A 22,013-nucleotide genomic window follows, 5' to 3' on the forward strand; every position below is an offset into this window, starting at 1 on the left:
TGGATCAAGGGCCACAACTCAGATGTGCCCTGTGAAGTGTTCCTCAGCTGGGGTTGGCCAGGCTGCAATGGCGCCGCAGGTGGAGAGTGGACTAATCAATGCTCCCATGTTCTTTCAGGAAAAGACAAGCCATAACCAATTGGAGAGGTTATGGATAGGAGGAGGCCCGCCTAACCTGCTACTGCTCACCAGGTTCAAGCAGGATGCCCCTGAGCTGGCGAGCCGGCACACTCCATGTGCAGCCGGGTGTGGAGAGGCGGGAGTGCCAGATGAAGGTAAGAGTGCAGTGCACAGAGGTGAAAGTTTTGGATTGTGAAACCATTCTAGTGTAGTCTCTTCACTGATGGGAGCCTCAAACCTGGAGTCCCCATTGATCATTGAAAGGTGATGACACCATGATGCAGATCTCCATTGTCTCAGCAGGGTGCCTGGCATGCAGTGTGACAGAGTTATGACGTTAACTAATAACATGTCCTTGTTCTCCTTTTTAGATTCGCCAGCATGCAGTCACTCTCTGAACCCCGAAGGGCCGCCCTGACACCAGAGTGCCACTGGGCTTCACTTGCACCTGCATCACACCTGCTCTCTGAACCAGGCACCAATGCAGATACCAGCATCTCAGTGGGCATTAGATCGGTGGCTAGAATGTCGGTGCATATTGGTGAGGTCACTTCACACTCGCTTGAGGTACAGGCGGAGACAGAGAGTACATAGGGTGCCAGCAATCAGAGGACTGCTGGGGACCAAGATGATGCTCAGTCGAAGGCTGATGAGGAGCCTCTGGAGTCGCCCATTAGGCGACAGATGCTGGATGTCCAGCGGGGTGTGCAGGAGGATCCATGAGGGTCTGCGTGTCATGGTCTCCATTGTAGAGGTGTCCATAGAGAGCATGAGCACTGCGTTGACCCTCATGGCCAAGCACACTGTCTTCCTCCACTGAGGGAATGGTGAGTCCCACGGGGAGGCAGCTCCAGGGACAGAACCCATGGTTCCTGGGGTTGCGCTCGGACTTACAAGCCCAAACAAAGGCAATGACCTTAGGTAGTCAGTGCCAGTGTGGGAGATTGTTGAGGCACCCAGTATCCCAGCTAGGTGCCTATCCATCAATGGCGAGCAGGGAGGTCCAGAACGGCCTCACGTTGGTGCACAAGCTGCCTGTCATCTCTGCGGGCTCCTCTCAGGGCTCTCTACTTGACAGTAGCAGCTCCTCCGCCCTTCCACCAGTGACTGTGGGATCTGATGTGGCAGCAATGACATGGGAGATGTCAGGCCTGGCACCAGCTGCTTCCTCCCAGGTGGGGCCAGCACAGGCTTCACTGGCCAGAGGACGACCACCAAGGTCAAGGCCAACAGAACAACAGAATCAGCAGGCTTGCCTCCAGTGCGGCTGCCAGCGAGGGGCAGGGGGTGGCACCAAGACGTAGCACTCAGAAATGTAAGTTAAAGATACCATGAGCACAAGAGGGACAGTTCATGGCTGATTTTTTGTTCTGCTGGTGTGAACATCAACATCAGTAATGGTAATATCATTATGCTTTCAAGTTAACAATAACGTTATATTTGCTTTGGTTCTGATGGCCTGAGTATGCGTCACCTTTTATCTTTCTGGTGCAGGGTATGCCAGTATGTAATGCTGGATGTGAGTGGCTCGATCCTTTGTTGCACAGGCATTAAGTGGACATTGGGTGCAAATGAAAGGGTCATTTCAGACATCCGGGATGGAGGTGGCAGCCCTGGCATGAGGTGGAAGCAGATCTTTGGTAGCCTAGCAGAAGGAGTGTTGGATCAAGGCGTCCCTGGTGTCTCTGCCTCTCTGGAGGTTACTGACCTCTGCCTCTTTGTCCTCATTGTTCTCCTCACTGTGCCCCTCTTCTGACCACTTGATTCATCAGCAGCTGTGTCAAGATTACCTTCCTTCAGTGGGTCCCCGCTTACCAGGAGAGCATAGCATGCAACTACTTTCAGTGATACCCTCTCTGGGGGGTGTTGTAGTGCTCCCCTTCAATGGTCCAGGCATCAGAAGTGCATCTTGAGAAGACCTATCGCCTTCTCTACCACAGCCCTTTTGGAAGCATGATTCCGATTGTAACACTGCTGACTCTGTTCTTGGGTGGCAGACAGGCATCATGAGCCACCTCTTCAACAGATAGCCATTGTCACCCAGCAGCCATCCATCCAGTCGGGTTGGAGCACTGAAGAGCCTCAGCACCAGGATATAAGCGTCATGGGAGCTGCCAGGGTACCTTGCACAGACTTCCAGAATATGCATCCTGTAGTCACACACTATCTGCACATTCATGGAGTGGAATCCCTTCCTGTTGATGAAGGCACCCAGTTGACCCGCTGGTGCCTTGATGGCCACGTATGTGCAGTCGATTGAACCCTAGACGTGGGGAAACCCAGCAATTGCTGCAAAGCCTCTGATTCGTTCAGTCTGGCCTCCTCTGTACGGTAAAGAATAAAGGTCAGTACCTCCTTGAACAGAGTTTCTGTCACCAGATTGACGCAACTGTGGACAGCTGATTGGGAGACTCCACATAGATTCCCCCACTGACCCCTGGAAAGAGCCGGAGGCATAAAGGTTGAGGGCCACTGTGAGCTTCAGAGCCACTAGCATGGGGTGTCCACCCACACAGTCGGAGCTGATCACAGGCCCAATCATCTTTCAAATGGAGGTTACCATCTCCCTTGAGAGACGGAGTCTCCTTTGTCATTGCGCCGCAGACACATTGAGGTAGCTGCATCGCTTCATGTAAACTATGGCAGCAGGATAGTGGCATCTTCTATGGCCCCTTCCACCTTTGACTTCTTGCTGGCCCTGCACCCTTTGTGCCTACACCTCTCCTCCCACAGGTCCCACCCCTGGAGGCTGCATTGGGACATCTGGCCTCCTCTCCCTTCTGCGCCTCTCTACCTCCTCAGAGGAGGTGCCACAAGCAGAAACCACAATCACCATTAACAGGGTAATGGAAGGCTGTATGATACTTGGAAGGGTCCACACGGTCTGAATCCTCCGGGGCCTTGCAGACACCAAAAAGTCCTGAAATGAAGCCTGGAAATATTAAGAATAAAGCCCCAGAGATGAAGCCAAGTGCCAAAAAGCAACCAGCAGCAAACTATTTCCAAAACTCCTCACTACTCACACAGGCAATGCTGCTGACCCTTTTTTTATCCTGCTGTTGGATGAGGTTTTTGAAATTGTCAGCTGCCCACCTGCCCGTTTTGCCTGTGCGATGAGCACATAATCACACGGGCATTGTAAAATACAGCTTACTTGACTTTTTAATGGCCTTAGCTGGCCTCATAATTGATGGTAGGCGCAGCTCCAACTCCCGCTCACACCTGCTGAGCAAAATATTGCGAGAGCACGATGACACAGGGGAGCTCATCTGACGTCACTGAGCGCTATTTTACGCTCGAGCGTGTCAGGCATGCATCCATGCGCTGAGCGAAAAATTCTGATCATGGAAATTGTTGTTTTCTACAATGTAAAAGACAACACACATTTTATGAGACTCAGCAATTCATGATGATACAATGAAGTTGCATTTTTACTACAGAATGTAAGATGGGAGTGTGTTGTTGGTATGGTGAGGCTTGGATTCTTTCATTTTTACATGATCCGCGAAACTGCAACAAACAAGTAGCACAAGCTAACCACAATTCCAGAGAGGTGGCAGAATTAGGGGCAGTTTGGGGTAGGGGGTGGGGAGTTCGCATTCAACCCCCTAATTGGTTGAGGCAGTTCCTGGTACCTGCCTCCTCACCTTGCCCCATAGTGGTATCATGGCTTGAGCCATGATTAGCAACCCTCCGACAACAAGGATGTGACACAGATAGATAAAGAGGAGAGTGATAGATTACTACTGAACAGTGACCCTGCAGCTTCATAGTAACACCTTTACCATGATCCAGAGGCTCTCCTCGCAATGGCAGTGTAGGTGCCAGTCCAAGATTCATGGGTTTTGCACCTCTGTTGTAACAGAAACTGTCAGTCTAAGTTTGTCATGCTGTAATTTTGTCCTCCTGACTGTGATGACATTACAGTGCCTCCACCTATAAGAAGTGCAATTACAGCATGACAGGTTTACACTGGCAGTTTCTATTTTAAGTTTGCTTGTAAGAATTTACAATGCAAAAGGCTGACAGAAAATATGTTCAGACTTATAATTTTAAGATATGTAATGTATCCTTAGTGTATATATAAAATTTGCATACAGTAAATACTTTTGTGTCTTCAGTATAGTCTGAATAAAATATTTTATATATAGAATATTTATAGAATTTTATATCTGTGGCAGTCCTAGTTTGCTGGGCCGAAACTTGAGTTTGTTATTTGAAAATGAGTGTGTCATGAGGCAGTGCCCAAATTTCTGACTGGCACTGTTTGAAAGCAAGGCTATTAACTCCAATGAAAAAGCATTAGGAGTTTGCTTTGTAAGTATGAAGTTGGATGTGTGATGAGTGAGGAGAAGAGCTAGGGAATCTAGACTGAGATTGCAAGATACCTTTGTTGTATCTCGTCAGTCATATCAGTTTTGACTTGTTTATAGTCCTTCTTCATTTCCTTCTCAATAATTTTCATTGAGACACGCAAAGACTATGGGGATACAATGGCTGTCTAGTTGGCTTGTTCCATGTGGACAGATTGTTGTAGTAGATTGTCCTTTCCTTTGTACGTTCGCTTCTGCTACAAAGCTTGTGTTAGTTTTTGCTTTACCATATTCTTGATGGGTCTAGCCTCATTTTCTTCATTCAATATTTGTACTTGGCTAGTTCAACACTGAGACTGATTCCTTGGTGCCACGGCCAAAGGCTTCATCTAATTTCCATTAGAAAGCAGGCAGCAGCAGAAAGAGACCCCCACTGCTGCTTACTGTGTGGCAGAATTCCAAATCAATAGCCAGAGGCAGAGCCAGCAGTACTTGGGAGGGCCAAAAAGATGCCAAGAATAGCTATTGGAAGATGAAGGATATCAGTGGAGCCATGGCTAATGACACCACTGCATCACCAAAATTACAGCAGAAGAGAACTTACATGTCCATCAGGATCATGGTGGAGCACACCATCAGCAAGCTCAGAGAGTATGATTATGAGTACTTAGTGGATGGTTCTGGTGTTTTCAGAGTGTTTTATCCCAGTGCTTCTTCTTAATAAAAGCATTTGATATGCGTCTTCTACTTGCCCAAAAGGGCAATAAGTCACATTTCTAAAGCTAGAGATTTACCATGAATATTGAAAGTAGGCCGAGTCTGGAAACTATCTTTGGGCCAGCTGATGCAATCATACTCTGTTCTTTCTTAACTCAGGATTTTAGCCAACTAGAAAATTCATGCCTAATTGTTTGCTTTCTGGGAACCAGTCAAAATACATTAACTATACCGTCTCTGGCACAATCCCATACAAACTTCATCCCAGGTTTTTCACAGGGGTGTGTATTTCTCATCCGTAATTAACCAACTGCTCACCCCCCTGCTCATTGAATATCCTTCATCTTCCAATGACTATTCCTGGTATCTTTTTGGCCCTCACCACCTGCTCCACCAAACAGCAACGTAATTTCTTAAATAAAAATGCAATATCTCACTCGTCATGAGTAAAGGAGCTGCAATTAATATCATTAAAATGATAAAATGGGAGGAGGCTGATGTGCAGCAGTTGGGCCGATTGCACAACTTAGGAGCAACCAGTATCAAGGGAGTCCATTCAGGTAACTAAGTTCTCGCATACATCTCCCAAGTGCACAAATTCCAGTGACTGCCTACTGTGCATTGCAATTGACACAACTGGCAGACAGTGCTGTTTCTGTTTTTGGACCATTGTTCAACATGAGCCTGGACAAAGGCCACCCGCCATATGCCCCAATTTATAAAAGGAATCCTTTGAACCAGTAATAGCAATGCCACAGCAGACGGAAGGCATGGATAGATGCATAAAGAGGTAAAGATCTCCATTTTCTCTTGTATTATAAGTGGAATATAAATTCCAGAATATCATAACAGCTTCTATTTATACAGTGCCTTTAACATAATTAAATGTGCCAAGCTGCTTCACAGGAGCATTATAAAACAAACATCAGGGGATACATTGACCAAAAGATTGGTCAAAGAGGTCAATTTTGAGGAGTATCTTAAGGAGAAAAGGAGGGACAAAGAAATGAAAAAATTAGCAAAACAAGGATGAGAATTTTAAAATCAAGACGTTCTTGACCAAGTGCCAATGTAGATCACTAAGCAGAGGGGTGGTAGGTATGGGAACTGGACTTGCTGTGAGTTAAGAAACGGGCAGCATTTTGTTATAGGTTGTGGGATACCATTCGGTGGTCCCTAATGATGTCTTCATAGTCTTAATAAATACATACAGTTAACCTACTTAACTACAAGAACAGTGTAAATAAATAAAGTAAAATTTCAAGCTAGGAGCTGTCTTCATGGTTGCTTGTGCACATAGCTCTGTCCAACGCTAGATTGACCCCTATGTGTGGGTCATGTATTCTCTTTAATCCCTGTGTGAGCGGCATTGTACTCAGTCCCTCATTAACCCTGTGTGTGCCAAACCCATATACTACACCTCCTTCCAAGTCTTTATCCAATGTATTTCAAGTTATTCTAGATTATCTCTTGTAGTTACGTCATTATTACTACCCCATCTCCCCCTTCAGTCTCTGAATTCATAGGTTCAAGCAGCCTAGAGGCCTTATAATCCTTCTGCATCTTGTTTGCACCACTGTCAGAGGAGGTGGTAGGCTCCAACCTCTTCAGGTAAACTCTGTTGATTTGGAGGTTGTTTTGTCATCAGGTTATCTTTCTATCCTTTTTCCATTCGTTGGTATTGAAACATTCTTTGTCGATTCAGTAGTTGTGGCGATAGGTGGTTGTTGTCCAACCCAGTTTCTTGTGGAGTGGATGAACATTGTGCCCGTGGCCATGTCATTTTTCCCTCTTCGTTCTTCGTCGCGTGGGTCATCATGATGGACTCTGTGACAGAAGGTGGCCATTCCTGTTATGAGGATGTGGTTTTTTAGTAAGCTCACCTTTGTGCTTGGTTGCATGTCAACAATGGTTGGCTGTACTCAGTTCCAGCATCGTCTGTGGCACTATCAAGCTGACTGGGAGTTGCAGCATTTATTTTGTGGTCGCAAGGCAGACCTCATCAACAGTTGTTGGAGCCAGAGTTTGAGGTTCTTTTGGTTGTTGGTTGCTCTCTCATCCATCCCCCACTCGAGGTGTTGTAGTAACCATTTCAGTGGTTGGCTGGTCTGACCAATGAGGGCTTTCCGGCACCTGTAACGAAAATGGACAAATCTGCTCTGCAAAGAGTTGAAGTCCTAGTCACAATACTCTTTCTTGCTTGATATCTCAGGAACTTGTGGTTCTGTATATTTTATAACAATGGTTGTCTTGACATCTTCTGCCATTTTGAGGAGGTTCAGGGCTACATAGACTTCTTAGCAGATGATTCAGTGGTTAATTGTCCAACAATAATGTCGTCTGCTATCTGGCCTACCAGTAAAGCAGTGTGTTAAACTTTTCAGCTTCTGTCTTTTTATCCAGACCTGAAGCAATCATGTATCTAAGAAATCTTTTTTCCCCAAAGTCCCCAATTATGTCAAAGATCTGGGCCTTGGATAAATCCAAATTGATCTGGAAGAGTAGATTTTTATTTTGATCCATGAGATAAAAAAAATTGAAGTGTAGGCTCAGCTTTAAGTAGTTGCAGAAATTCAAGATGGTGCCGCTGTTCATTTGAAGTCAAAGGGTTTACCCGTGCTTGGCAATTTTGGCGGGATCCCACTACAATGGCACTCGTGTTCAGCCTTGAAGACATTTTAACCAATGGCTGCTTGGATCAATTAACTGCAGATTTCTCAGCGCTAACCTTTAGAGTCACAAAAGCATCAAATCCAGGCCTTTTCTGGTCTTTAAAGTAGATTCTTTAGTTGTGATTCTTCCAAATTAATTAATTAATTTTCTCTTTTCTTTTCAAAGCAAGTTTGGATGCCATGCTTTCAGGCGCCAACTCGAGAATTTGGTTCTAATGATGGAGTTTTTAAACAGCAATTTCTGACCGCTGAGTTATTTAAAAGTTTCTCAGGAATTGCTGTATCCTGGAATTTAAAAGTTTTAGCTCACCTCTGCTAGGTCTGCTGACTCTGCACTCTGGGGATTGAAGCCGGACTTCAAAGAGCTCTTGTGGAGTCTTCTGCTGCAGTGAGGAATTTTAAATTTCTACCTTCAGCTTCCAAGCCTTCCTTGGAGCTCTTCCCTACCAATTTTCCTCTGCACATCTGCTTCTCAAGCTTTTTGTCAAGTCAGAATGCTACTTTGAATTTCTCTTCAGTCATGCAGGGTTTTAGCTTTACTCTGCAATTTTTGTGAGGTTTTGGGTTTTTTCCATTCACTGCTACCAAGTTGTAGGATGTTGGATACTGTTCGGTAGCTCATAGTGAAGTCTTTGTTGTTTTAAGTCAGTTAACTGTATGTATTTATTAACTACAAGAACTATATACATATATACAGTAAAGGGTTCAAACTAAGAGCTGTCTCCATGTTTGCTTGTGCACGTGACACTGTCCAATGCTAAACTGACCCCTAGGTGTGGGTCATGTATTCTCTTACATCACTGTATGGACGGTACTGTACTCAGTCCCACATTAACCCTTTATGTGCCAGATCCTTATCCTAAAGAGTTTTGGATGACATCAAGTTTCTTGAAAGTAGAACATTCCATCACCTGCAAGTCTCCCTCCAAGCCACCCACCATCCTGACTTGAAACTATATCACCATTCCTTCACTGTCGCGGATCAAAATCCTGGAACTCCCTTCTTAGCAGAACAGTAGGTGCACCTGCACCAGATGGACGCAACAGTTCAAGAAGGTAGCTCACCAACACCTTCTCGTGGCTAATTAGGGATAGACAGGAGTGCATTGGAAGAGTCAAGTTTCAGTAGCAGATGAGCTGAGACAGGGGCAGAATCAAACGATTTTAAGGAGGTGGACATAGGCAGTCCTAGTGAGGTTGGAAGTTCATCTCAGGATCAAATGTGATAACAAAAGATTGCAAACAGACTGGTCTAATCTCAGATTGTTGCCAGGGAGAGGGATGGATGGAGTCAGTAGCTAGGGAACAAAGTTTAGAGCAGGGACCAAAAATAATGGCTTTAGTCTTCCCAATATTTAATTGGAAGAAATTTCTGCTCATCCAGTACTAATTTTTTAAAATTCTTTCAAGCTATATGGGCATCACTGCTAAGGCCAGCATTTGTTGCCCATCCCTATTTGCCCATGAGGTGGTGGTGAGCCGTCTTCTTCAACTGCTGCAGTCCATGTGGTGTAAATACACCCCCATGCTGCTGGCAAGGGAGTTCCAGGATTTTGGTTCCGCAATAGTGAAGGAATGGTGATATAGTTTCAAGTCAGGATGGTGTGTGACCTGGAGGGGAGCTTGCAAGTGGTGCTGTTCCCATGCATTTGCTGGTCTTATCAAGAATAAAGGACAAAGAAAAGTACAGCACAGGAACATGCCCTTCGGCCCTCCAAGCCTGCGCTGATCATATTACCTGTCAAACTAAAACATTTTGCACTTCCGGGGTCCGTATCCCTCTATTCCCATCCTACTCATGTATTTGTCAAGCTGCATCTTAAACACCACTATCTTCCACCACCTCCTCTGGCAACGAATTCCAGACACACATGACCCTCTGCATAAAAAACTTGCCCCACACATCTCTTCTAAAGTTTTCTCCTCTCACCTTAAATCTATGTTCCCTATTAATTGATTCTTCCACCCTGGGACAAAGCTTCTGACTATCTACTCTGTCCATGGCACTCATAATTTTGTAAACTTCTATCAAGTCGCCCCTCAATCTCCGTCGCTCTAGTGAGAATAATCCGAGTTTCTCCAACCTCTCCTCACAGCTAATAACCTCCAGACAGGCAGCATCCTGGTAAATGTCCTCTGCACCCTCTCCAACGTCTCCATATCCTTCTGGTAATGTGGCGACCAGAATTATACGCAATATTCCAAGTGTGGCCTAACCAAGGTTCTCCACAGCTGCAGCATGACTTCCCAGCTTTTATACTCAATACCCCTGCCGATGAAGACAATCATGCCATATGCCTTCCTGTTTTCCTTATCCACCTGCGTTGCCACTTTCAGTGACCTGTGGACCTGTACACCCAGATCCCTCTGCCCGTCGATGCACTTAAGGGCTCTGCCATTTACTGTATAATTCCTACCTGCATTAGACCTTGCAAAATGCATTACTTCGCATTTGTCCGGATTAAATGCCATCTGCCATTTCTCCACCCAAGTCTCCAACCGATCTATATCCCGTTGTATCCTTTGACAATCCTCTTCACTATCTGCAACTCCTTCAACCTTAGTGCAACTCCTCCAACCTTACTAATAACCTTATCCCTCTAGGTGGTAGTGATTGCGGGTTTGGAAGGTGCTATCGAAGGATGTCAGATAAGCAGTCAGATAATTTAGCAACAGTGGAGGAGTGTAAATAAAAATTCCTATTCATCATAAACACAAAATGTAATTTACCTTATTCACCGTGGCTATTTGGAAGTTTTGTCACATTAAGGCTGTTATATAAATGAAAGTTGCTGCTGTACTGCAAATATTAAGCAGCATGCAATCTAAATACAAAGAGATGGTAAGCTTGAAAAAATTAAGGTAGAGAAATAGTACAGGTGGGTCAATTTCCTCCCAAAAGGAACCTCCTGGAACTGCATTCATACAAAAGCTATGGATCTATATGATGTAGCAATGAGATATCAGGATGCGCGTGCATACATACTACTACCTCACATACTGAATTCCTAATGCAGCTACAAGAGGAAGATGGTGGAGGCTGACAGCCCGATCTCCTGGGCTTTCTCCGCTAAGGGCAGGGAGATATTCAAAGAGAGGGTTTCAGCACACTAAACTGCTTGGTTTCTTTCTTCACCAGCAACCGAAGGGAAATGTAAACTATGCACACTACACAGTAGGTATTGTAAAGAAATAAAAGATGAACCGTCCCAACTTTCCAAGAGTTATATAAAATTCCTGAGTTTCACCACTGCAGTTTTTAACATTCGAACTCTTAATCAGGCTATTTTCTTATTTCTCTTGTATTGTGACAACATTACAAGATTGACTTCAGTTTTGACAAAGGAAATATATGCTCCCTATTTATATATCTTTTTGTACAGTTCATTTCTCATTATATGGAATATAGAGCTAAAACTGGAATAAATTTTAAATAGTTGATTGGTAATAGAGAACAGGCAACATGTTTCCCTTCTCAGCAATATTCATGTTGCCAAAGCTTTTTATCTTGCACTCATCAGGACAAATGTAAGAATGCTAAATTTCAAACATTCATAATAATTTATACTCCAGGAGAAAAAGGTGCTGCTTGGTTGGCAAGTTGACTCCATATAGTTTGATGATAAGTTATGAGCAGGTAAATTTTTGATTGAATTTCTCTGAGAGTGTATTCTAGATTGGGGAGCCTATAGCTCCCAGTTGCTTTCTCCACAGCCATGCCTCACCCAATCAGAATTGTCTTGCCTTTCAGCACGCTTTTCTCCTACAGTACAAATTGTTGTGATTATTTGAAATTTGACATTCTTGTGTTTGTTCTGAAGAGTGCAAGATGAAAACTTTGGTAGCATGTCTCTCTTTTCAGCAGCATAATAAATACAACTGCCATACTACCAAATAGAAATTAGTCTCCAAATACATATACACATACTAGACTTTCTAACAGATGCTACAAATTATTTTTATATTTTGTGTATTTAGTTCCTTTACAATCCTTTTATAATTAAATGATTATAATTTACATAAAGCTTTAAGTGAAAATAACTATTATAATCTCTTGACATGCACCAATATTAATCCTTTCAATTGTGTGATAGCACCCTTACACCCCAAATAAAGAAAAATACAGCAGATTTGTGGTTTATTTGTTAGTTAAAACCACTAACAAACTTCCTTCTGATTTAAGTCAACATTCAGAACTTCTAAAATTAAATTTTAGTAGTGGATATCTAATAAGAATGTGTCAAAAGGATTTCAATCCTCAAAGTAATCAAAAGGGTTAAATGTAGTGTTAAGTGTCTGAACGGAGGCCCATGGAGCTGAACCAACAGACCAATCATTCTGTTATTTGTGCTATCACGCTGCTTACAAGTCATGTCAGACCCATTCATTTATCAATCAGATTTTGGGTGTAAAATGGGAGTACTTTCATTGTGAGGACAAAACATGAATTCAAAAGCAGGAAAAGCACTTCCTACATCACAGGCACTGCAATAGCGGGTATGGATTTCTTAAGAATAGGATTTGAGATCAAAGATTTCCCAATAGCAGAATTCTGGATGCATTCTACTGTTTGATGTAACTGCTACAATTCATTTAACAAATGAGAAGTCACTATGCCTCTGCTCTGACCATTGCTAGCTAGTCAGTGAAACTTTATTATTGAAGTCATAACTAGTTTTAAATGCTACTATTTTAGTTAGTGACACATTTTTTTAAACACTGTAAACATATTAAAATTAAAATTGTGCAATACAAAACCTCTGCCAATGTCCCAATAAAGCACTTCTTTGTCATAACAGTTACAAGCATTCCCAGCTGAATTTGTTTTAAATCAATAGCTCAGTTGCATGCTTTGTTCATTGTCAATTAAATATACGTATGAGCAAGAACTCTGAGTAACCTATGTAATCCCCTTCTTTAGGCTTTACAGGCATAGAGGGGGGTTTAAATAATCAAAACCACTTTCTCACTTAGCAGTGGTTTGCTTTAAACTTCCCTGAAACAATAAATACCAAACAATTACTCTTTGGAAAAGATGGTGGGTTTAACAACTTTACATACCAGGACCCACCTGCTGATCCAACTCTTTTGGTCATATATTGAGCAGTTAAGAAAGATACATCTCAGCTTGAAAAAGTATTTTTAAGCTGGCAAAACTGGAAGCAAAAGTAAAGGAGTATAAAAGGTTCACAAAAGCACAAAGTTAAGTGGTACAAGTTTTGGGAAGCACAATTCAGGTGTAGTTTTTTGTTCTTGTCAAATATTAAGTTGCCAGTTATTATATTTGTTAATCTTATTTTGCAAGTGAAAAAATTAGGATATTAACTTTTATAAAAGCCACATAAAAACATTCTGTAACGTAATTTTGACAAACTAAATTAACTAACGGTTAGAATGAAAACTACATAAAACACTCCCCACGAAAATCACGTAAACAAAAGGAAAATCCAGCAAAGGCAAGTATCATGTCTTATTGAATTATCAAGCTACTTAAACCAAAAAAGATTGCATTGACCTTAAAACAAACTACAAGAACAGGGAGGTACTATATTACCTGGTTCTATGTAGTAGCCAGTGCATTAGATACAAGCAGCTCCATCATCATGTTCAAGAAGTCAGATTAGTTTGTCCCATCACAGCAGATTCCTGTCAACTGCATTCACACTAACAGTGTACTTATGTTTTGCCTAGCATAATGGAAGATTCTGCCCTTGCATCATCTAAACAACTCTGTTAACATTTGCCCAGGAGCAGCTTTCTCTTTGTCCAGTCCCTGTCTTCTAACAGATGTCATCTAAATCTAATCAAGCATAAAATGGTCATAAATATTTCTTTCTGGTAGATTTCACATCTACATTTCATGCAGGGACATGATATTTTCTAATACCTCCAGGGAGCACCTAATGCAAAAAACAGTTACTTACATTCATGACTCATGTTCCTATGGTAATGAGGAGAGCATGTTCTCAGCTCAAAGAAAACGTAAAAGAGCACAAGGTTTTTGCTTTCTGGGCTTTTACGTGAAATGCATCAGCATTTCCACCCAAGCACTGCATTATATCACTTTTATAAATAATAAGCAAAACAAAGTAAGATAATGTACTCAATGCACCACCAATGATTGATACTGTTGCATTATTTTATCCAATTTTCATGTTTCATTATATGAAACATGTCTCAAGTTGATTTTTTTTCAGTTGGTGCTTTATTTTGTTAACTCTGTTGTGTAGGTATTTTTCTATACACTTTGTTAGGTTCCCCATTCCATGTACCATTTTATGACTGAGGTGATTAGCAGTATATTCACAGACAATGGTGATTTTAGAGAAACTTTTAGAAAGCATGACATGTTAGGACAGGTGGCTGGCTCCCTGGCTTTCTTTCTCTTCAGACAGGGAAGTGCCTCTGCTTGATTATCTGGATCATTTCAGGTACTGACCATATGGGAATTATGAGGGTAAACCATGACAAATTAGTAGTTTGATGCAGAATTTAAGTTGTACATTTACAACCTCCAAAATCTGGGCACAATATATAATGTGAAGAAGTGCCTAATCTCTTATTTAAAAAGATATATGGATTTCTATAAATATCATTATAAATCCTTAGATGCTTCTTTTCTTCCATTTCATACACAGTACAATTTAAATATTATAATACACAAACAGCAAAATAACAAGTGAATTATTATTATTTTCTCAAATAGAAGTCCTTGTTAATCAATTCTGGCAGTGTTTTGCCTTTTTTATTGTATATGCAAATTGTAAAAAATCATAAGCGTGACCCCAGCACTTAGTAATCAAGTTTCAAATTATAATTTGGTCTGATTATTTCAAATTTTAAAGTTTGCAATTACATCAAGTAGTTCTATGTAATTATTGTTAATTTCTATATATGAGATGCTTAACATAATTTGAAAATTAAATTAAAGTTTAATTTTTACCACAACCCCGTTTGCTTTCTATTTCATGAACAGTAAGTATAGTATTTTTATGACCACTGGATGAAATGAAAGCAGCGAGAACATCCACTTGAAGGGTGAGCTTTCCAAGGCCAACGTTTGATTCCTGTTAGTCAAATTAATCTCCTAGGCAAACCATTTGCATGAGTTTTTTTGACTGATGAGATGGATGTTATATGGACAACAGCATGCAACACAACTTTTAACATAGTGAATTCCCAAAGGTTCAAGTGACTGCATCAACTGCAAGGGGAGATGAGTCAAACTTGCCAAGATGGTTTAAGCAGACTAGCGTACACTTCTCACAGACATTAATTAAAAACTCCCACTGGTCTCTTAAGTTAAAGACTTGACAAACAACAAGTGCACCAGCTGCATGTGTGCAAGCCTTGCTTTAAGGTTGCTTATGACAGAATAAGATTTGCTTAATTGAAGCCTGTAACCATTTCTAGAACTAGAGAGAATAAACTGCTCCAGCAGTTACCATCATTATATCACCAAATAAGATAGCAAACTCTCAAGTACCAGTTTCTAGTTGTTAAAGCTCAGCTCTCAAAACATATTTCATACACATTCCTATGGGAACGATATCTGAAGACAAGCTAATGCAAAAGAAAATGCATTTCAATAAACAGTCATCATTTCTTTTTGTTAGTACCTTTGTGCTCCAGCTCACTGTTCTGTCATCCATTGCCTTCCAGAGCTCTGAAGTTAAAGTGGTGTCATCCTTAATCCAGACTGTGCATGTACATTATAAATAAGAAATAAAAGTGGCTTTCAGTACACTACTTCTGCATTAGCTGTCTGCCTTCTCTCTTTCTTTCTCCATCTCTAGATCCTGATCATTATCAACATCACTAACCAATGGAGCTTTCTGTACATAGAATGGAATAGCAGAGGAATGCACCTAATATAAAATATGGAAACAAACAGACATTTAAATTGGGCAAGATCTCAATTGCAAATGTTCATTTAACATTCAACCCTACAGACCCATTATATGCTAATGGAGACACTCTTTATCTACATTTTAGGTGCAAATGAGACCAGCCATTGATGTAGTAGTCCTAACATTTTGTCTTAAAGAATAATTATTTTCCAGTTTTCTTGATAGTTCAGGTTAATTTTTAGAAAGCAAAGGAGAAACCAGATTCACTTTTATTTTTAAAAGCTCAGGATTGATGCTTCTTATCCAGAAATATATAAAATATCTAAGGTTATTTGCTTCAGGGTATTAAACTATTACAACTAAAGGTGACAAACAAAAACAATGAATTGTTAAATGCTTTCTATGAATTACTGACTGTTTAACGATCTTTTAGTCTTTCTACCTTGGTTGGAATACAGACTATATGACTATATAAGCTTAGAGAGGACTGCTATCTGATGAATCTCTTAACACACCTATATGGCATAACAGAGAAAAAAAATCACAAGACATGTACTGCATGAACCATTGTAATGTCAGCCAGCTTTCTCTGCCCTTAGTGGACACTCACTCACTCCTTCCTCATACTGTTGTGTTAAAACCAAATCGATCTCACACCCTAAAAACAAATGAGATAAACAAAATGCTTTATTCTGAAATACTTCAGAAATTTTTTCACTTCTGCTGTGAACAACACATCCTGCTCCTGGCTTCATCATTCATGTGATATATGGATTAGCAATTGCAGACTCTGCTACACCCACCTCTTCTAAATAAAACTGCCAAAATGAAATGTAATAATAAACTACATCTGTAAAATATAAATGCATTCAAGCTAAAACATCAATTTTTATAAATATTTGGCATTTTTTTCTTTTATACTTAATGTTTTTAAGAAACAAGGAGCAAGTTTATTCTGTAAACAAAAAAAAATGCATGGGGCATCATTAGCATTCAGACCAGGGAGTATATCATATTGTGTTATTTCTTTCGATATTTTGCTCTCTGCTTCCACTCTACCTGATACACAATTGATAGTATTTTCCAAACATTGCAGTAATATTAAGAGTTTCTAACCTTGACTCACGCTGACTGACTTTTTTCATTAAGTGTACACACACTTAGGAGCAGGAAGTACAGACATGCCAGCTTCTGTTAGATACATAGGGCCCAGCATTCCTATCTTTTAACCTTGCAAAAAAAGTGCCACTTTGATTATTAATCTCTTCTTTCTCTTTTTCTACACAGAAAGATGCTAGGCTATAAGCTATGTTAAGTTAATTCAGTTATATTCTGTGATACTTGTGTTTGCTCCCAATTGCCACTTCCGTGTTGTGATTTATTTGGTTTTATCTGTCCACATGCCATATGCTATACTATTAAGTGTTCTTGTAGGTGAGAGGGGAAAAACAATGGTGCATGGCCCCCCAGAGTGAACTGGTGAATTGCATGGACATAGAAACAACTAGAACCTGCACTAACCAATGCTCCTTATAAACCTGTAGCACTGCCAGGATTCTACATTGCTTTAGTTATTTTGCAGGCATTGGGTTAAAAATTTGATAATGCTGGTTCTGAGTGCAGGAATCATGACTTATGATTGCCAACATGTGCCTGAGGTAGAAGGGATGGAATATTTGAGGTGGTGGATAGCTTGTGATCAAACAGATTTCTATACCCTGGATGGTGTTGAGGCTCTTCAGTAGTGTTGGAGCTGCAGTCATCAGGCAAGTGGAGAGTTTTCTATCACACTCCTGGCATGTGACTTCTAGCTGATAGAAAGGCTTTATGCATGCAGCAGGCAAGTCGATAACCACAAATCCCCAGCCTCTGGCCTGCTCTGTCGACTTAGTATTCATATGCTGGCCCAGTTAAGTTCCTGGTCAATTGTGACCCCCAGGATATCGGTAGTGGGAAATTTGGCAATGGTATTTCCGTTTGAATGTCATGGGGAGGTGTTGCAGATAGTCTTTTCCTGGCACTTGTGTGGTGTGAACATTACTTGTAACTAATCAGCCCAAGCCTGAATGTTGCTGTATGTGGGCATGGACTGAATTATTATCTGAGGAGTTATGAATGGAACTGAATACTGTGCAATCCATAGCAAACATTCCCATTTCTGATGGAGGAAAGGTCATTGTTTAAGTGGCTGAAGATGGCTGGACTGAGGACACTGCCTTCAGGAACTCCAGCAGCAACATCCGGGCTGAGAGGATTGGTCTCCAATAACCACAAACATCTTTTGTGTTAGATATGACTCCAGCCAGTGGAGGGCTTCCCCGTCAACTCCCATTGAACTTGATTTTACAGGGGTTCCCTGGTGCAACACAGTGATGCCTTTATATCAGTGGGAGTCACTCTCACCTCACGAATGCAGTTTCTTTTACTAAGGCTGTAATAAGATCTGGAGACAAATGGCCAAGATGTAACCCAAACTGAGCATGGGAATCAGGTTACTGGTGAGTAAGTGTTGCTTGACAGCATTGTTGACAATTATTTGGATCACTCTACTGATGATTGAGAGCAGACTGATGGGGCAATAATTGGCAAGATTGGATTTGTCCTTCTTTTTGTAGGCTGGACATTCCTGCACACTCTTCCACATTGTCGGGTAGACATCAGTATTGTTGGTGTATTAGAATAGCTTTGCTCGAGGCGCAGCTAATCTTCAGCATTACAGCTGGGTTGCTGCTGAGGGTCTATATTCTTTGCTGTATCCAGTGCGCTCAGCTGTTTCTTGATATCATGGAGTGAACTAAATCAGCTGCAGACTGGGATCTGTGATGGTGGGGATTTCAGGGGTAAGCTAAGATGGATCATCCACTTAGCACTTCTGGCTGAAGATGGTTGCAAATGCTCCAGTCTTATCTTTTGCATTCATGTGCTGGGCTCTGCCATCATTGAGGATGAGGATATATATAGATAGAGCCTCCTCTTTCTGATAGCTATTTATTTTCCCACTTCCATTCACAACTTGATGCCAGATGGCTGAATTGCACAATTTTGATCTGGTGCATTAGTTATGGGATCACTTAGTTCTGTCTATAGCATGCTGTTTCTGCTGTTCAGCATGCAGCTAGTCTTGTGTTGCAGCTTCACCAAGTTGGCACCTCATTTGCAGGTATGCCTGGCATGCTCTCTACACGATTTGAATCAGGCTGATTCCCGGGCTTGATGGTAATGGTAGAATGAGGGATATGCTGCTGATGGTCTAGCACCCCATGGTTGTCAAATTTTGAGTTGCTAGATGTGATCTGAATCTATCCCATTAAAGACAGTGGTAGTGCCACACAAGGTGATGGAGGATGCCTCAGTGTGAAGATGGGACTTCACATCCACAAGGACTGTTCAGTGGTCACTCCTACCAAGGCCGCCATGGACATATGCATCAATGACAGGTGGATTGGTGAGCATCAAATCAAGTTGATTTTTCTCTTGTGGTAGTTCTCTCTCCATGCACTGCAAGCTCAGTCTGACAACAATGTCCTGCAGGACTCTGCAAGCTTAGCTAGTAGTCATGCTGTCGAACCACTCGGTGACAGACATTGAAGGCTAACGCCCAGGGTACATTTTGTTTTGCTGCCCTAGTGCTTTTGTCAAGTGTTGTTTGACATGTAGAGGTACTGATTCATGCCTCCTGAAACCTCTCAAACCCCACTTCACCCTTATCCCACCATCTGGCACAAAGTGCAAGCTGCAAATGGTGTGGTCATGGACCTCTTGTTTTTCATCCACAATTTCCTCAACCCAACTCTCCACTTCTGCATTTCTGCTTTCAGATACCCAAAAACTGCTCTTTGGCCAGCGACTGCAGTACATAAGGACAGAACATAAGAACATAGGAAATAGGAACAGGAGTAGACCATTCGGCCCTTTGAGCCTGCTCCACCATTCAATAAGATCATGGCTGATCTTCTTGTGTTTCGATTTCCACATTCCCAACTAACCCTGATCTTTGATCCCCTTACCTAACAAGAATCCACCTACCTCTGCCTTAAAAAATATTCAATGACCCTGCCTCCATCACCTTCTGAGACAGAGTTCCAAAGTCACACAACCCTCGGAGAGAAAAAATTTCTCCTCATCTCTGTCCTAAAAGAGTGACCCCCTCGTTCTGGACTCAGCCACAAGAAGAAACATCCTTTCAACGTCTACCTTGTCAAGGCTGTTCAGGATCTTATATATTTCAATCAAATCACCCCTTACTCTTCTAAACTTACAGTGGAAACAAGCCCAGTCTGTCCAACTTTTCCTCACAAGACAACCCACTCATTCCAGGTATCAATCTAGTAAACCTCCTTTGAACCACCTCCAATGCATTTATATCCTTCCTTAAATAAGGAGACCAAAACTGCATGCAGTATTCGAGGTAAGGTTTAACCAATGCCCTGTATAACTGAAGTATAGCATCCTTACTTTTATGCTCAATCCCTCTTGTAATAAAGGATAGCATTCCATTAGCCTTCTTAATTACTTGCTGTACCTGCATACTAACTTTTTGTGGCTCATGTACTAGAACACCTAGATCCCTCTGCACCTCAGAATTATACAGCCATTCTCCATTTAAGTAGTACTCTGCTTTTTTGTTCTTCTTGCCAAAGTGAACAACTTCACATTTTCCCATATTAAATTCCATTTGCCAGATTTTTGCCCACTTACTCAACCAATGTATATTCGTCTGCCCTTTTCACAACATGCTTTCCTACCTAGCTTTGTGTCATCTGCAAATTTAGCTACCATATCTTCACTCCCCTCATCTAAGTCATTGATGTAAATCATAAAAAGTTGAGGCCCCAGCACAGACCCCTGTGGGAGTCCATTCATCTCATCTTGCCAATCAGAAAAAGACCCACTTATGCATGCACTTTGCTTTCTGCCATCCAGCCAATCTTCTATCCATGCTAATATGTTACCCTCTACACCACGCACTTTTATTTTCCATAATAATCTTTGATGTGGCACCTTATCAAATGCCTTCTGGAAATCCAAGTAAAGTACCACTACAGGCTCCCCTTTATCCACTGAGCATGTTACCTCTTCAAAAAACTCCAATAAATTGGTTAAACATGATGACTCTTCCCTGTTGCCCTGAGCTCTTCTAAGTGCCCAGCTGAACCCCCTTAATGATCTATTCTAATAACTTCCCTACAACAGGCGTCAAGCTAACTGGCCTAGAGTTTCCTGTTTTCTGCCTCTCTCCCTTCTTGAATAGAGAGGTTATATTTGCTACTTTCCAATCTGATGGAAACTTTCCAGAATCAAGCGAATTTTGGAAAATTAACATCTGTGCATCGACTACCTCATTAGCCACCTCTTTTAAGACCCTAGATGTAGTCCATCGGGACCTGGAGACTATCCATCCCTTTATCCCAAACACACAATATTTTCTCTTGAATACTTTGTCCTACACTGTGGCTACTGATAGGGGACCTGTAGACCACTCCCACTAATGACTTTTCCCCTCCTACTATTCCTCATCTCCACCTAAACCGATTCTACATCCTGATCTCCTGAACCAAGGTCATCTCTAACTATTGCACCAATGCCTTCTTTGATTAACAGTGCTACCGCTCCTCCTTTACCTAGCTTCCTATTCTTGAATGTCACGTACCCCTCAATATTAAGGACCCAATCTTTGTCGTCCTGCAGCCACATCTCAGTAATTGCTATCAGATCATATTTATTTACTTTAATTTAGGACATCAATTCATTTACTTTGTTGTGAATGTTACGTACATTCAGATAGAGAGCCTTCAGTTGTGCCTTTTTGTTACCTTTGTAACATCTAGTTTTGACTGTTGTTGTATTCTTAGGTTTTTTCTCTCTGTCCCTTCCTGCCATTCTCTGATCCTCATTTCTCATATTACTATTTTGTTCTCCTGTCTTGGCTCTACACCTCGAATTGCTACCTCTAGCCAAGCTTGATCCCTCACCCTTCCTGTTTAGTTTACGGGCCTCTCATGAGGAAGGTCGAGAACAAGCACACATCATCTCTTGCCCTTGGCTTGCCACATTGTTCCAGTGAAGCTCAATGCAAACTGGAGGAACAGCACCTCATCTTCCAGCTAGGCACTTTACAGCCTTCCGGACTGAATATTGAGTTCAACAATTTTAGATCTTGAACTCCCTCCCCCATCCCCACCCCCTTTCCATGTCTTCCCCCTCCTTTTTGTTTTCTCCGATAATTTACATAGATTTTTCTTTTCCCACCTATTTCTATTATTTTTAAATGTATTCCACCCATCGTTTATTTCACCCCACCCCCACTAGACCCCTACCTTGCTTGTCCTGCTGTCCACTCT

General features: G+C 41.8%; 1 protein-coding gene across 14 annotated transcripts in view; it reads right to left on the reverse strand.

The window, feature by feature from the left end:
• The window catches only part of foxp1b (forkhead box P1b), a 518,322-nt gene that overhangs the window by 242,613 nt on the left and 253,696 nt on the right, over positions 1-22,013 (reverse strand). Inside the window, exon 1 of one of the 14 annotated variants that reach the window (XM_041192655.1) lies at positions 15,442-15,512. The exons of the other annotated variants lie outside the window; for them this stretch is intronic. Within the exon in view, the coding sequence (XP_041048589.1) occupies positions 15,442-15,474 (33 nt within the window). The 5' untranslated portion in view covers positions 15,475-15,512. Of the gene's footprint in view, positions 1-15,441; positions 15,513-22,013 lie in introns of those variants that run through there. 14 annotated transcript variants of the gene reach the window in all.

This window comes from Carcharodon carcharias, chromosome 7 (genome assembly GCF_017639515.1).
Source record: "Carcharodon carcharias isolate sCarCar2 chromosome 7, sCarCar2.pri, whole genome shotgun sequence".
Classification (NCBI taxonomy): domain Eukaryota; kingdom Metazoa; phylum Chordata; class Chondrichthyes; order Lamniformes; family Lamnidae; genus Carcharodon; species Carcharodon carcharias.